The sequence below is a fragment of the Oncorhynchus masou genome, unplaced genomic scaffold, assembly GCF_036934945.1.
Source record: "Oncorhynchus masou masou isolate Uvic2021 unplaced genomic scaffold, UVic_Omas_1.1 unplaced_scaffold_24___fragment_2___debris, whole genome shotgun sequence".
NCBI classification, from domain to species: Eukaryota; Metazoa; Chordata; class Actinopteri; order Salmoniformes; family Salmonidae; genus Oncorhynchus; species Oncorhynchus masou.
The window spans coordinates 196,942-212,373 of record NW_027016552.1 but is presented as its reverse complement, the minus strand read 5'-3'; the positions used below and the strand labels follow the sequence as shown (position 1 = coordinate 212,373).

Genomic DNA, 15,432 nt, shown 5'->3' with positions numbered 1-15,432 from the left:
ATGTTGTTTAGAATCAATCCTCAAGGTGCTTTTCACATATCTTTCGATGATAAATCATTCGGGGCAGTTGACTTTCTCTTCTGAACCAAATGGAAACGTGCATGCACCTGGAGATTACGCAATAGTTTTGACAGAGGACACTGAGTGGACACCTGGTAAATGTAGTCTCTTATGGTCAATTTTCCAATGATATGCCTACAAATATGTCACAATGCTGCAAACACCTTGGGAAAACGACAGAAAGTGTAGGCTCATTCCTTGCGCATAAGGAGACATTGGAACACAGCGCCTCCAAAATCTGGCTCACTTCCTGTATGAAATTTCATCTTGGTTTCGCCTGTAGCATTAGTTCTGGGGCACTCACAGACAATATATTTGCAGTTTTGGAAACATCAGAGTGTTTTCTTTCCAAAGCTGTCAATTATATGCATAGTCGAGCATCTTTTCGTGACAAAATATCTTGTTTAAAACGGGAACGTTTTTCATCCAAAAATGAAATACTGCACCTAGAGGTTCAAGAGGTTAAAGGGTGCCACAAAGAGCTGAAGATTAAGAGGCCATGAACTGTGCCAATTAACTGGACTTTTGGTACTGCTCATAGCGTGTTAGCCAAGGGTCTGGAAGTTTATTTATAACAAATTTAAAGCTGAAATCCGTCAAGTGGGAAACACCGCCACTGTTCGACCCAGCACCTTTGTTAGTGTCCAGCAGCATGGTAAAAATAATTATCGTACATATTCTGGTGTTCTATCGCTTATGCAATGATGTCCGAGGGGGAAAAAACAGTGTTTGTTGTTTGAAGTAACTTGTTTTTTTGTTGTAATATCCCAAAAGGGCATGGCAGTTTTCCCCTTTACGGATTAGAAAATATAAAAAACATTTATTTTAATTGCATAATTTTTTCGGCACCAGTATTTTGTATTTTACTTTGGTATGTTAGTCTTAAGCGCGTTTTGTAACTAGATACATTTTGATGTAACTTCATCCATCTCTGATGATACTTTTGTTTGTCAATAAGTACAAAACCTTTATGAACATGTATATAGACCACTGATATTTTCACATTTTTTCACTCTTTCTTTCAGTCTCCCCAACTGAAGTTTGGGTCCGGCCACATACGTCTGCCCTTCTCCCCTGTTCTATCTCAGTCCCTCCTGTAGGAGACTCTCTCCTGGGGATCAGTTGGACCTTCAACGGATCTCGTATAGCCTCCTTCGGGACGACAGACGACAACCATGTCGACAAAGGCTTCAGTTGGGACACCAGTTTATTTGTCAATGGGACCTTCTCTCTGACTGTGCTTAATGCCACTCTTGACCAACAGGGCGTGTATGAGTGTCAAGTCAGATACAACGTCTCCGAGCTACACTCCAGCAATGTCACATTGGACATCAAAGGTATGTCTTTCCTAGTCCTTTCAGTTTTAAATTAGGTCTAAGGCCCTGCTCAAATACCTCTCTTCCACACTTCCGTGATGTATTGAATGATCTACCATGTTTGGATAGGTAAAAACTTGAGGTCCTCTTCACAGCTTTCACCAATCCAATAACATTCACTAAAGGGAGAAAGGAAAGGATGCCATGAAGTAGTTTCTAATTTGTAGTTGTTCCCTCATGTGACATTCATGTATCCAGTTCTCTCAGACAAGTAAGGGCAACATGAAGTTAAGTAAAAAAAACATTGGACACAACTGGTCATGTGAATCTGAACGCTTCACCATGAAACAAATAAATGAATCTCTCTCATTTCTTAGTTCCACCCACTCTCTCCATTCCCTCCACTATGGTGCTACTGGATGTGAAGAGTGAGCTTCACTGTATTGCAGAGGGTTTTAGCCCTCCACTCATCTACTTCTCCTGGACCAGAGCTGGGGAGGTAGTCCAGCTAGAGCAAGCGGTCACAGCGGTCGACCGCACCCCAGAAGGGACCTACTGGGCGGTCAACATCTTGAAATTTATCCCTTTGGTGGATGACCAGAATGTGATCTATGGCTGTGTGGTCACTCACGCCGCCCTGGACAAACTGCTGAGCTTAGAGTTTCAACTCAGCTTCGTCTGTAAGTGTCAACTTTTCAATTAATTACTATCTTTTGATTAATACAATACATGGTTATCAACATGATACATGTCAAGTGACCATTTTCAGAATTTTTTATATGGTATAGAAGTTCATTGAAAAATATAGGATGTTTTTGTATGCTATTTTAAGACATGAGAATTAACCAATGATATCAGGCCACACCCGGCCATGAACACAGACAACTGTGTGTGTCTTTTGACACTATATAAATGAGTTATCCCACAGTGTTTGTCATTATACCCTGATGAAGACAACTTGTCTGTCGAAAAGTTGGACATAAATATTTTTGCATCTGAGCTCCTAGAGTGTGGGGCTCTCCTTTATGTTTTAAGTGTTCCACTCCACTAGCCAGCATCTCGCTTGAATACTGTAGGTGTGCGTTTCTTTCGCCTCTAGATTATAGAAATTCATTGAACATTAACAATTTCTCATTTAGAATTCTCACTATCCATTTCCATCCGCAGTTTGTGAGTAAAGTCATACCATATATAAAAAATGTATGACAGCTATGATGGGAACAGAACATTTCTGTGCAATTTTATAAATGCTGACAGATCATTTGTTCGTTCGACATGGTGGGATCTTTTTGTGCCAGTAAAGTTAATCATGCCAGAAATGTGTGGAAATGCCTTTATGCGCAAATAATGATATAACCATATTGAAGTAAGTCACGAGATGATATGGTTTGTGGTCCTCCCACTACAATTTCGGGAAACCATGCAATTTAAATTAGGCTACAGATTAAATAAGTGATGAATTTCACAGGGTGGTGAAAGTGCATGGTATGAGCTTGATGCTGCTTTCTGATAAATATCGAGGCTCTTATTCTGCTGACACGATCAATACTTGACTTCAGTTTTGACAAATAAAAACACCATTCCCACTTATTCATAATCCCATTATATAGACTAGCCTAACCACACAGCCTACAAGCACTGTATCTGAGAGCTGTTGCCTAGAGCACAAGTGCCAAGACCAGAGTAGGGCCATTTGATATTTAACGCAACAGTTTGACAAAACTAATCGGTAGAGTTGAAAAGGCACTGGAAACACAATGAACATTAGATTTTAGTCGGTACATGAAAACTTGAAGTGAATTGTGTGCACTATCACCACACTAATTTTTATCTGCAACAAGTCAGTTTGATGGAAACACCACTGGTGGAAAAATGTACATATTTTCTTTATGCGTGTTTGAATAGTCGCGTAAAAATGTTTCCAATTAGATGGAAACCTAGCTACTAACCAAGTTTCCAGCCAACCTTTGTGACTTAAGTAAATGTCAGATAAAATGGAAACAGAAAACATTTTGGTAAACTTTCCGAATGTTAAGAAACAAAATACACTACACAAGGTTAGATATTCTTGTGTCTGTAAAATTAATTATGTGAGAAAACATTTAGGTGGAAACACTTTTAACCAAATATTGATATAATATTGCTAGTAGAGGGGCAGGCAAAACGACAGGTCAAGGGCAGGCAGAGGTCAGTAATTCAGATAGAGTGCAAAAGGTTCAGAATGGCAGGCAGTCTCAGGGTCAGAGCAGGCAGGGGTGAATAATCCAGTCTGGTGTGGCAAGGTACAGAACGGCAGACAGGCAAACAGAATGGGTCTAAATACACTGGGGGTAATGGGGAAGATTGGCGACACTTGGAGGGTGGAGACAAGCACAAAGAACACTGACGGAGACCATGTCCATGGATCCGGAAGACGTGCTGGCAGAGGAATGTGGGCGGCTTTGGAAAACCGAACCACTATGGTCAGGAGGCCATCCAACGGGGGGGACCCATGACAATGTGAGACCAGGGACGGTGAGGGACAGGCAGAGGTTGAAGCAGAGCTTGCCGAAGAGTCTTGTTCTGTGGACAGATCGTACATGCGGTGATGAACACGGAGATGCCAGGAACCATGGTAGGCCACCAAAAGTATTGTTGCATAAAGGCCATGGTCCACCAGGAGCCCGGGAGTCAGGCAAGCCTGGAGAGTGGGCCCACTCCAGGACCAAGGAGCGGACCGCATCAGGAACGAACATCTGAGGCGCTTGGCGGTGTGAAGATATGTCAGATTCTTGTGGGCAGTCCACACAATGAACGGATGTTCCACCCCCTCCAACCAGTGCCTCCATGCCAACACCAAGCTCACGATTCCCCACATCGTAGTTCCTCTCTGGCATTGAGGCGGTGGGAGAAGACGTAGGAATGCAACTTGAGATCCAGGCCAGAACGCTGGGACAGGACAGCCGTCACCCGAAACAATCGGCCTCAACCATGGACTGGCAGGTCAGGATGAACCAAGATGGGAGCTGTGGTGAAACGGTGTTTGAGATCCCGGAATGCACGGTCAGCAGCTGGGGACCAAGTGAATGGAACCTTGGGAGAGGTGAGTGCAGACAGGCGGGAAGCCAGGGTGCTGTACCCTGGATAAAATATGGTGAATCCCAGGAAACATTGCAGTTGCACCCTGGATGGTAGGCTGGGGCCAATCCACCACCGATCCAGGAACCATCTGTACACTCCATGCAACGATGATGTAACCCAGAAATGGGATGGTGGAGCATTAGAATTCGCACTTCCCTGCTTTCTCCAGGAGGTGTTGGAGAACCTGTCGGAAGTGGAGCACATGTTCTTTGGCGAAGCGGGAGAACACGAGGATGTCATCAAGGTAGACAAAGACTAACCGGTTCAACATGTCCCGGATAGCATCATTAACCAGAGCCTGGAACAGAGCAGAGGCGTTGGTAGCCGCACCAGGTGGTAGGCATTCCGTAGGTCCAGCTTGGAGAACACTGGAGCGACTCGAAGTCCGAGGAGATAAGGGTTAGGGGGTAGCGGTTCTTCACCGTTTTGTTGAGACCTTGGTAGTTGATGCATGGGCACAGGGTTCTGTCTTTCTCCACAAAGGAGAACACAGCGTTGACAGGGGAAGGCAGAAGGATGGAGGACCACTGCAGCTAGGGAGTCCTCAATGTAGATTGCCATAACCTTGGTCTCCGGACCTGAAAGAGTACAGTAGTCCCAGGGCGGAGTGGTGCCTGGGAGAAGGTCTATCCCGCATTCATAGGGTCAGTGCGGCATAAACGAAGTAGCCTGGGCCTTACTGAAGACCTCCCGGCGGTCCTGGTACACTCTGGAATGGCAACTTCCAAGCCCCCAGGAAGAAGTCCTGGGGCAGGTTGTGCTGACTTCAGGCAATGGGCCCCAGCCCATGATGGCACCAGAAGACCAGTCAATGCGGGGATTGTGTCGCTGAAGCCAAGAGAATCTCAATACCACGGGAACCTGAGGAAATATAACTTGTTATGGCTGCAATCCCGTTAACGGGATAATTGTCATCAACAACCGCTGAATTGCATAGCGCCACATTCAAACAATATTACTAAAAATATTTATATTCATGAAATCACAAGTGCAATAAAGGAAAACACAGTTTAGCCTTTTGTTAATCCATCTGTCGTGTCAGATTTTGAAATTATGCTTTACAGCGAAAGCAATACAAGCGTTTGTGCAAGTTCACCGATCGCTCAACAAACAGTATGTACACTTACAATCAAGTAGCTTGGTCACGAAAATCAGAAAAGCAATCAAATTAATCGGTTACCTTTGATCTTCGGATGTTTTCACTCCCAATTACACAATAAATGTTCCTTTTGTTCCATAAAGATTATTTTTATATCCAAAATGCCTCCTTTTGTTTGGCGCGTTATGTTCAGAAATCCAAAGGAAAGAGCGGTCACGACAACGCAGACAAATTCCATAATTCCATAATATACATAATTCCATAATATCCACAGAAACATGTCAATCGTTTTTTATAATCAATCCTCGGGTTGTTTTTAAAATATATAATCGATAATATATCAACCGCAACTGTATTTTTCAGTAGGAGAGGGAAAGGCAATGGCTGCCCAAACTCTGTTGCGCGAGCAAAACTCATGCGAACACTTGACGTGATGTTATCTTTCTGGCTCATTTCTTCAAAATAAAAGCCTGGAACTATGTCTGAAGACTGTTGACACCTTGAGGAAGCGAAAGGAAAAGGAATCTCATTGATATCCCTTTAAATAGAGCAAAGGCAAGCTATGGAACATGGAGTTTTCAAAATAGAAGCCACTTCCTGGTTTGATTTTCCTCAGGGTTTCGCCTGCAATATCAGTTCTGTTATACTCACAGACAAGATTTTGACAGTTTTGGAAACTTTAGAGTGTTTTCTATCCAATACCAATAATAATATGCATATATTAGCAACTGAGACTGAGGAGCTGGCCGTTTACTCTGGGCACCTTTTCATCCAAGCTTCTCAATACTGCCCCTGCAGCCAAGAAGTTAATAAGCAGGAATTGGATCGTCTCACAGTGGTTCCCTGACACACGTAGGTTGATGAGGGTGGTATTGTGGGTGACCCGGCCTACAGAGCGGCCGTCCAGTGCTCTAACGGAATGGAGAGGGGCTGTAGGGATGTCCAGCTTAGCGTACATAAATCTCTCAGCCACATAGTTAATGAGTACCTTGAGAGATTGACTGATTCCCTCATAGCAAAATTGCATGAAAAGGGGTGCGAATAAGGGGAGAGGAAAAGTATGGCCCACCAGATTTCTCGCTCCTACCAGTGAGCCAAGTGTTTTAGTGGACAGGTGGAGACGAAATGACTGGTAGTCCTGCTGGAGACAGCCTAGCGCTGCCTATTTGAATTGGCGACTGGGCAGCCTTCGGGGACTCTCTTGGGAACTCAGGTAGCCTCGGGTTCTCTCGGCAACAGAGACTTCCGGGATGCCTTGGAGGCGAGGTGGAATCCTTGGATGGGCGGGTGAAATCTCCTCTCCTTCCCGTGGCCGCCCATCGAAACAAATGGTCAAGGCAATAAGCGAGTCGAGAGCCGTCAGTAGTTTCCGGTTTGCAAGCTCGTCCTTTACTTCCTCCGATACTCCGTGCAGGTACATGTCAAACAGCGCTTCCGGGTTCCAGGCACACAGTTGCAAATGTGCAGAAATCCACAGCATAGTCTGCCACATTGCGGGAGTCTTGCCGAAGCTGATGTAACTTCCGGGCAGCCTCTCTCCTGGACAATGGAGCATCAAAAGTTTCACCTCTGCCACGAACTCTTCCAGACTGAAGCATACGGCCGACTGTTGCTCCAGCAATGTGTTCAATGCTTGGTCATGGCGTTTGGCCAAGGTCTGGAAGCATTCCATAAGACCCCGAAGCACCTCCTCGTACCTTCCAATGGTGGCTCCTTGGGAGGAGATGCGGTTGCGTAGCTGGTCCGAGTTTGCTGGGTCAGTCATGGCCAGTTCGTACTATCACGTTTTAGGTAAGACCCAGATGCAGACAGTGTTGAAGTAACAAAAGTTTATTACTAGGTCAAGGGCAGGCAGAGGTCGGTAATCCAGATAGGGTGCAAAAGGTCCAGAACTGCAGGCACTCTCATAGTCAGAGCAGGCAGGGGTCAATAATCCAGTGTGGTGTGGCAAAGTACAGAACTGCAGGCAAACTCAGGGTAGGCAGACTGGTCAAAACTGGGATAAACTAGAAAACAGGCACTAGAACATACAGGCGCAAGGGGAATACTACTAGTAGGTTTCCTGAAACAAAACGAACTGGCAACAAACAAACAGAGAACACAGGTATAAATACACTGGGGATAATGGGGAAGATTGGCGACATCTGGAAGGGGGTGGAGACAAGCACAAAGACAGGTGAAACAGATCAGGGTGTGACACCATCATATCAATGTAAACTTGGAGTCATGCGATGACATGTTGTGTGGTTCTCCCATTACAACTTGTCGGGAAAGCATGCAGTTGATTAAAATCCACTAATTCCTTTAATTTGCCATGTTAAATAAAACTAATAGGTGAGAACAATATATTTTGTGAACAAATGTTTAATTTTGGCGTTATAAAGAGGTTGGTAGCAACATGGAAAATGATTGTGGAAATCTGTTGCAGGTCAAGTCGATTACAAAATCCACAATGCAATACTCTCTCTATGGTGTGGCTGCCAAGCTAGGTAGCAACAGTGGTCGAAAAAGTACTCAATTGTCATACTTGAGTAAAAGTAAAGATACCTTAATAGAAAATGACTCAAGTAAAAGTCACCCAGTAAAATATTACTTGAAAAGTCTAAAATTATTTGGTTTTAAATATACTTAAGTATCAAAAGTAAAAGTATAAACCATTTCAAATTCCTTATATTAAGCGAACCAGACAGCATGATTATTTTTTTATTGACGATAGCCAGGGGCACACTCCAACACTCAGACACAATTTACAAATGAAGCATTTGTGTTTAGTTTGTCCTCCAGATCAGAGGCAGTAGCGTAACTTGTTAGCTGTAAAATCGCCTAAACAAACTGCATTATCAGATTTTGGAGTCTACAATCTCACCATGTCCAACCTGCAGATTGATATGCCTCACAGACAGGAGTCTGACATTTGCAACGACATATACACTTTTGAGGAGATGGGAAATGTTGCCCATGCTACGTCAATGGGCCGTGTATTGCATTCTGGAAGATTCTGTGACAAGGAGCACTCTCCTTCATGATATGAATTTGAGTTTATTTCGTGCTAGTTCAAAAAACCTAAATTTGCACGAAGTACAAATTTGCAAATCTTTTCCCGAGATGTGAGATAATGAACTTGCTCTCTGTATTATCGTATAGCTCTGGAATCGTGGCGTTACATACATTCGAGGAAAATAAGAACTTTTCTATACATTTCCACTGACTTTGAGAAGGTACTGCACGATCACTAGCTTATAAACCGCGTGAAGGGGCATGACAAAGTGAACGCGATTGGTCAGCAGTATGTTGGGTGTGGTGTTTTACATGAATTGATTTGATTCCTATCCCGTTTCTATAATATCTCTGTCAACGGCACCATGCAATGCACCCTGGACTAAAGAGGCAGGCAAATGGCAAAAAATGTGCTAGACCCTCTTAAATTACACATTTTTCAAGCTAAGAATATCACAGAAGTATGATCAATGGCTCATTCGAGAGAAGATACCCTCCCGAGTTATGACATCGACCAGTATTGAAATCTGACATGTATGGTAGACGTTTTCACAATCTAAAAATCATATTCCTATTAACTTCCAGTGTAGTGAGACTTTATCACGGTGCTACCTCATACACAATGTATATAGATTATTTTTTTCCTACTTGTTTATTGTTTACTCCATGTGATTATTTTTTTCCTACTTGTTTATTGTTTACTCCATGTGTAACTCTGTGTTGTTGTCTGTTCACACTGCTATGCTTTATCTTGGCCAGGTCGCAGTTGCAAATGAGAACTTGTTCTCAACTAGCCTACCTGGTTAAATAAAAGGTGAAATTTAAAATAAATACAGGCCAGATTGCTGCCTGTTTGAACGCCAATAACTCATGAAACGACGCAGGGAGTGTGCAAAACTGTCATCAAAAGGCAAAGGGTGGCTATTTGAAGAATCTCCAATATGAAATATATTTTGATTTGTTTAACACTTCTTATGGTTACTACATGATTCCACATGTGTAATTTCATAGTTTTGATGTCTTCACTATTCTACAATGTAGAAAATAGTATAAATAAAGAAAAACCCTTGAATGAGTAGGTGTTCTTAAGCTTTTGACCGGTAGTGTAGATGGATCATTTCAAATATGTTATTGGACCATAAACAGATATGGCTCATTAACCTATACGGTCCAAATAATGATGATCCATGCTTTGAAAATATAATAATTTTTCAACCTTACAAGCAAACATTATTATTTTTATGGTGGAAGTTTATAATACGGTTTTAAATACCTCTATGGACCGTAAAGGAAATCACAATACAAACTATCACCCTCATGCACTTAAGGAAATCAGGAATCTCATGGATATGTTGGAACTAGTGGATATATGGAGGCTTAAATTTCCTGATGTCAGGTCTACTCCCGCTCGACGTCGCCAGTTTACTAATCACTGGCTCTGACAACCATTACACACACCTGGCACCATTGTTATGCGCACCTGTGACTCATTATCAGACTCACCTGGACTCCATCACTTCACTGATTACCTCACCTATATCTGTATCTATATCTATACACTTTGGTTCATTCCGCAGACAGTATTATGTTTCATGTCCAGACGCTGCTCTTGTTTTGTCTCGTTCCATGTCACCCCCTTGCTTCTTGATTCCCAGCATCTCCGTTACACCTGACCCAGGGAGATATACATGGCGGAGGCTCAATCAAGTTAGTCACCTTGACTACCTTCTATTGTCATTCTCTCTGGCACCAAAAGTTTAAAAAGTGTTGATTGGGGACAGAATGAGGTCAAACCATCAAATAATTGGCATATATATTACTCTGACAGAATTTCCACGTGCGAGAGGATATTGGAAATTTTATCAAAGCCTATTGGATGATAACTTGTTTTTAACTAGGGCAGAAGAATTTATAACTTTTTCCAACATAATATATGTACACAGATCCCCTTAATGTATGGGACACTTTTAAATGTGCCTTTGGAGGCCATGCAATTCAGTACTCATCTCAAAAGAAAAAGTAATTTAGGTCAAGAGTCCATATTAACAAAGGAAAGGGAAGAACAAACAGTACAGATAGCAATCAAAACTGTGCCATAGAGGCTCAGAATAAGTTAGAGGAAAAGCAAAAAGAAATGGAAGAACTTATTCAAGAAGGATCAAGTGTAATATATTATAAAAAATAAAGCAAACTGGAAAATGCAAAATGCACCAAATAATTATTTTATCTTTAACATAGACATGCATCCAAAAATAATTTTCTGAAAGTTGTTACAAATGACGGAGTCACCCATGATTCACCAAACAATATTTTGAAAGAGGAAGTCAAGTACTTTAAGCATATGTTTACATTTGTCTCCATCTCCACGTACCGAAGCTAATTGTATGGATTTCCTTTCTATTAATAATGTAAAATTGACAGCTCTACAGAAAGACTGATGTGAAGGCCAAATTACAGAGGAAGAACTTCTTGACGCAATTAATGCCTTTAAGTCCGGGAAAACTAGGGCTGGAAGGCATACCAGTGGAAGTATACCAAACCTTTTCATATACTCAGAGGGCCGTTATTAGCATGTTTTAACCACTCCTATAAAAATGGTACATTATTAGACACATACCAAAAAGGTCTGATTTCATTATAACTGAAACACGATCCAGGTGGTAAATATAAAGATCCAGTCCATTAAAACAATCGTAGGCCTCTTACACTTCAGCGTTGTGGTGCAAAAATGATAGGAAAATGCATAGAATTAAAAAACTATTGTCTGATGTTATACATTGTAGACAATATAAGACAAGTACTGGAAACAATAGTACACTATGAAAAATATGGGAAACCAGGCCAGGTATTCATAGCTGACATTAAAAAGGCTTTTGATAAAGTATGACTGGAGTATATACAGTGCCTTGCGAAAGTATTCGGCCCCCTTGAACTTTGCGACCTTTTGCCACATTTCAGGCTTCAAACATAAAGATATAAAACTGTATTTTTTTGTGAAGAATCAACAACAAGTGGGACACAATCATGAAGTGGAACGACATTTATTGGATATTTCAAACTTTTTTAACAAATCAAAAACTGAAAAATCTGGCCTGCAAAATTATTCAACCCCCTTAAGGTAATACTTTGTTGCGCCACCTTTTGCTGCGATTACAGCTGTAAGTCGCTTGGGGTATGTCTCTATCAGTTTTGCACATCGAGAGACTGAAATTTTTTCCCATTCCTCCTTGCAAAACAGCTCGAGCTCAGTGAGGTTGGATGGAGAGCATTTGTGAACAGCAGTTTTCAGTTCTTTCCACAGATTCTCGATTGGATTCAGGTCTGGACTTTGACTTGGCCATTCTAACACTTGGAAATGTTTATTTTTGAACCATTCCATTGTAGATTTTGCTTTATGTTTTGGATCATTGTCTTGTTGGAAGACAAATCTTCGTCCCAGTCTCAGGTCTTTTGCAGACTCCATCAGGGTTTCTTCCATTATGGTCCTGTATTTGGCTCCATCCATCTTCCCATCAATTTTAACCCTCTTCCCTGTCCCTGCTGAGGAAAAGCAGGCCCAAACCATGATGCTGCCACCACCATGTTTGACAGTGGGTATGGTGTGTTCAGGGTGATGAGCTGTGTTGCTTTTACGCCAAACATAACGTTTTGCATTGTTGCCAAAAAGTTCAATTTTGGTTTCATCTGACCAGAGCACCTTCTTCCACATGTTTGGTGTGTCTCCCAGGTGGCTTGTGGCAAACTTTAAACAACACTTTTTATGGATATCTTTAAGAAATGGCTTTCTTCTTGCCACTCTTCCATAAAGGCCAGATTTGTGCAATATACGACTGATTGTTGTCCTATGGACAGAGTCTCCCACCTCAGCTGTAGATCTCTGCAGTTCATCCAGAGTGATCAAGGGCCTCTTGGCTGCATCTCTGATCAGTCTTCTCCTTGTATGAGCTGAAAGTTTAGAGGGACGGCCAGGTCTTGGAAGATTTACAGTGGTCTGATACTCCTTCCATTTCAATATTATCGCTTGCACAGTGCTCCTTGGGATGTTTAAAGCTTGGGAAATCTTTTCGTATCCAAATCCGGCTTGAAACTTCTTCACAACAGTATCTCGGACCTGCCTGGTGTGTTCCTTGTTCTTCATGATGCTCTCTGCGCTTTTAACGGACCTCTGAGACTATCACAGTGCAGGTGCATTTATACGGAGACTTGAATACACACAGGTGGATTGTATTTATCATCATTAGTCATTTAGGTCAACATTGGATCATTCAGAGATCCTCACTGAACTTCTGGAGAGAGTTTGCTGCACTGAAAGTAAAGGGGCTGAATAATTTTGCACGCCCAAAAAGGTCGCAAAGTTCAAAAGGTCGCAAAGTTCAAGGGGGCCGAATACTTTCGCAAGGCACTATATATATATATATATATATATATATATAAATGATTGGAATATTTCAATTTTGGAGAATCTCTTATAAAATGGGTTTCACCTTAGGTGTAAAACAGTAAATAATGGCTACTAGAAATGAAGACTATTACAAGATCTTCAGTTTCTTGGCAATTTCTCACCACAAATAGTCTTCATTTCTCAGAACAAGAATAGACTGACCAGTTTCAGAAGAAAGTTATTTGTTTTTGGCCATTTGAGCCTGTAATCAAACCCAGAAATGCTGATGCTCCAGATACTCAACTAGTCTAAAGAAGGCCAGTTGTATTGCTTCTTTAATCAGGACAACCGTTTTCAGCTATGCTAACATAATTGCAAAAGGGTTTTCTAATGATCAATTAGCCTTTTAAAATGATCAACTTGGATGAGCTAACACGGCGTGCCATTGGAACACAGGAGTGATGGTTGCTAATAATCGGCCTCTGTACGCCTATGTAGATATTCCATTAAAAAATCTTCCGTTTCCAGCTTCAATAGTCATTTACAACATTAACAATGTCTACACTGTATTTCTGATCAATTTGATGTCATTTTAAAAACAAGGACTTTTCTAAGTGACCGCAAACTTTTGAACGGTAGTGTATAATTACTCTTTCCTCCCCAGACCTCCCGACTGTCACCCTCTCCGCAATGCCCTTGCCCTCCCGCGACTCCCCACTCACCCTCTCCTGCGACATCGAGGGCTTCTATCCGGAGGACGTCTCTGTTTCCTGGCTACAGAATGGCACGGAGCTCCCCGCACCTCTGCTGAGCGAGTCGGGCCCGGACGGCACCTTCAAAACCAGGCGCTACTACACCCTGAGCCCCGAGCAGAGGGAGCTAGCCGGGGAGGTGGAGTGTGTCGTCCATCTGCCCAGCGTCTCTGAACCTGTGGTCACCTCCGCAGCCCTAGCCGACATCGACCCCATCATAGGTAAGAAAGAGAGAGGGGAGTGGATAGGGAGAAAGAGAGAGAAGAGGGGAAGAGGACAGAGAGAATATTCACAAATTCAAGAAATCCCAACATTGAGTTTGATCAAATTCTTAGCTGGGTTTCCACCATAACCCGCTCTTAGAAACAGCAGAGGGTGGTAAGAGGTTAGAGAGACCAGTAACCAAAAGGACTACTTGATGAAAAAGCGTGAACTGAACTGGCCACAGGAGGGCTTCTGGTGTAAATCATTACTACCAATACTGTTGTTCCCTTGAGCTAGGCACTTAACCCCAAAACTAGCTCTCCATCCAGGGGAGCTGCAACACGGCTGACCCTGTGCCTCTCAACGTGTGTGTGTGTGTCTGAGGTTGGGGAAAAGAGAACAAATGTATGTCCTTACCAAATGGACAATAAAGTATATATTCTATTCAGCCTGGCCTCAAACATATTCTACCCTCCTCCCTTGTGTATCTCCTCTCCCAGAGACACAAACTGCGCTGACCAAGTCTGCCAAGGCATCTGTGGCTCTGATGTGCATCTCTCTGGTGCTGGTCTTTCTGCTCTGCTTTGGCTTCTCCTGGAGAAGGCGAGATGGTGAGTAAAACAGAATATTATTTCACTTTATTAATAATGTACATCATATTTAAATATTCATATATTTCCATATGTACATCTGAATATAAATACAGTATATAATGAATGATGTGTTCATGCACTGTGTACTGTAATACCTGCTAATGCCATCTTAATGAAAGTAGTATACACAGTATATAGATTGGTTGGTGCAACATATACCGCCGTTCAAAAGTTTGTTTTTAGTTAGAAATTCTTGTTTTTTAAAGAAATGCACATTTTTGTTGTCCATTAAAATAACATCAAATTGATCAGAAATAAGATGTTATTGTTGTAAATGATTATTGAAGCTGGAAATGGAATATCTACATAGGCGTACAGAGGCCTCCTGTGTTGTACAGAGGTCTCCTGTGTCGTACTCCTGTGTTGTAATGGCACGTTGGGTTAGCTAATCTAAGTTTATAATTTTAAAAGGCTAATTGATAATTAGAAAATCATTTTGCAATTATGTTAGCACGGCTGAAAACTGTTGTCCTGATTAAAGAAGCAATAAAACAGGCCTTCTTTAAACTTGAAGAGTATCTGGAGCATCAGGGTTCAATTCTTGGACCAACTCTCTTCTCTGTATACATCAATGATGTCGCTCTTGCTGCTGGTGAGTCTCTGATCCACCTCTAAACTCTCCTTCCAGACTCACATCAAACATCTCTAATCCAAAGTTAAATCTAGAATTGGCTTCCTATTTCGCAACAAAGCATCCTTCACTCATACTGCCAAACACCCTTGTCAAACTGACCATCCTACGGATGCTCGACTTCGGCGATGTCATTTACAAAATAGCCTCCAATACCCTACTCAATAAATTGGATGCAGTCTATCACAGTGCCATCCATTCTGTCACCAAAGCCCCATA

At 42.1% G+C, this 15,432-nt stretch overlaps 1 protein-coding gene across 2 annotated transcripts in view; it reads left to right on the top strand.

The window, feature by feature from the left end:
* Nucleotides 1-15,432, top strand: part of si:ch211-180a12.2 (uncharacterized) — an 86,466-nt gene that overhangs the window by 6,918 nt on the left and 64,116 nt on the right. For both annotated transcript variants that reach the window (XM_064964711.1, XM_064964710.1), the window contains exons 2-5: nt 1,086-1,397; nt 1,754-2,056; nt 13,638-13,946; nt 14,430-14,540. In XM_064964711.1, the coding sequence (XP_064820783.1) occupies nt 1,086-1,397; nt 1,754-2,056; nt 13,638-13,946; nt 14,430-14,540 (1,035 nt within the window). The remainder of the gene's footprint in view (nt 1-1,085; nt 1,398-1,753; nt 2,057-13,637; nt 13,947-14,429; nt 14,541-15,432) is intronic.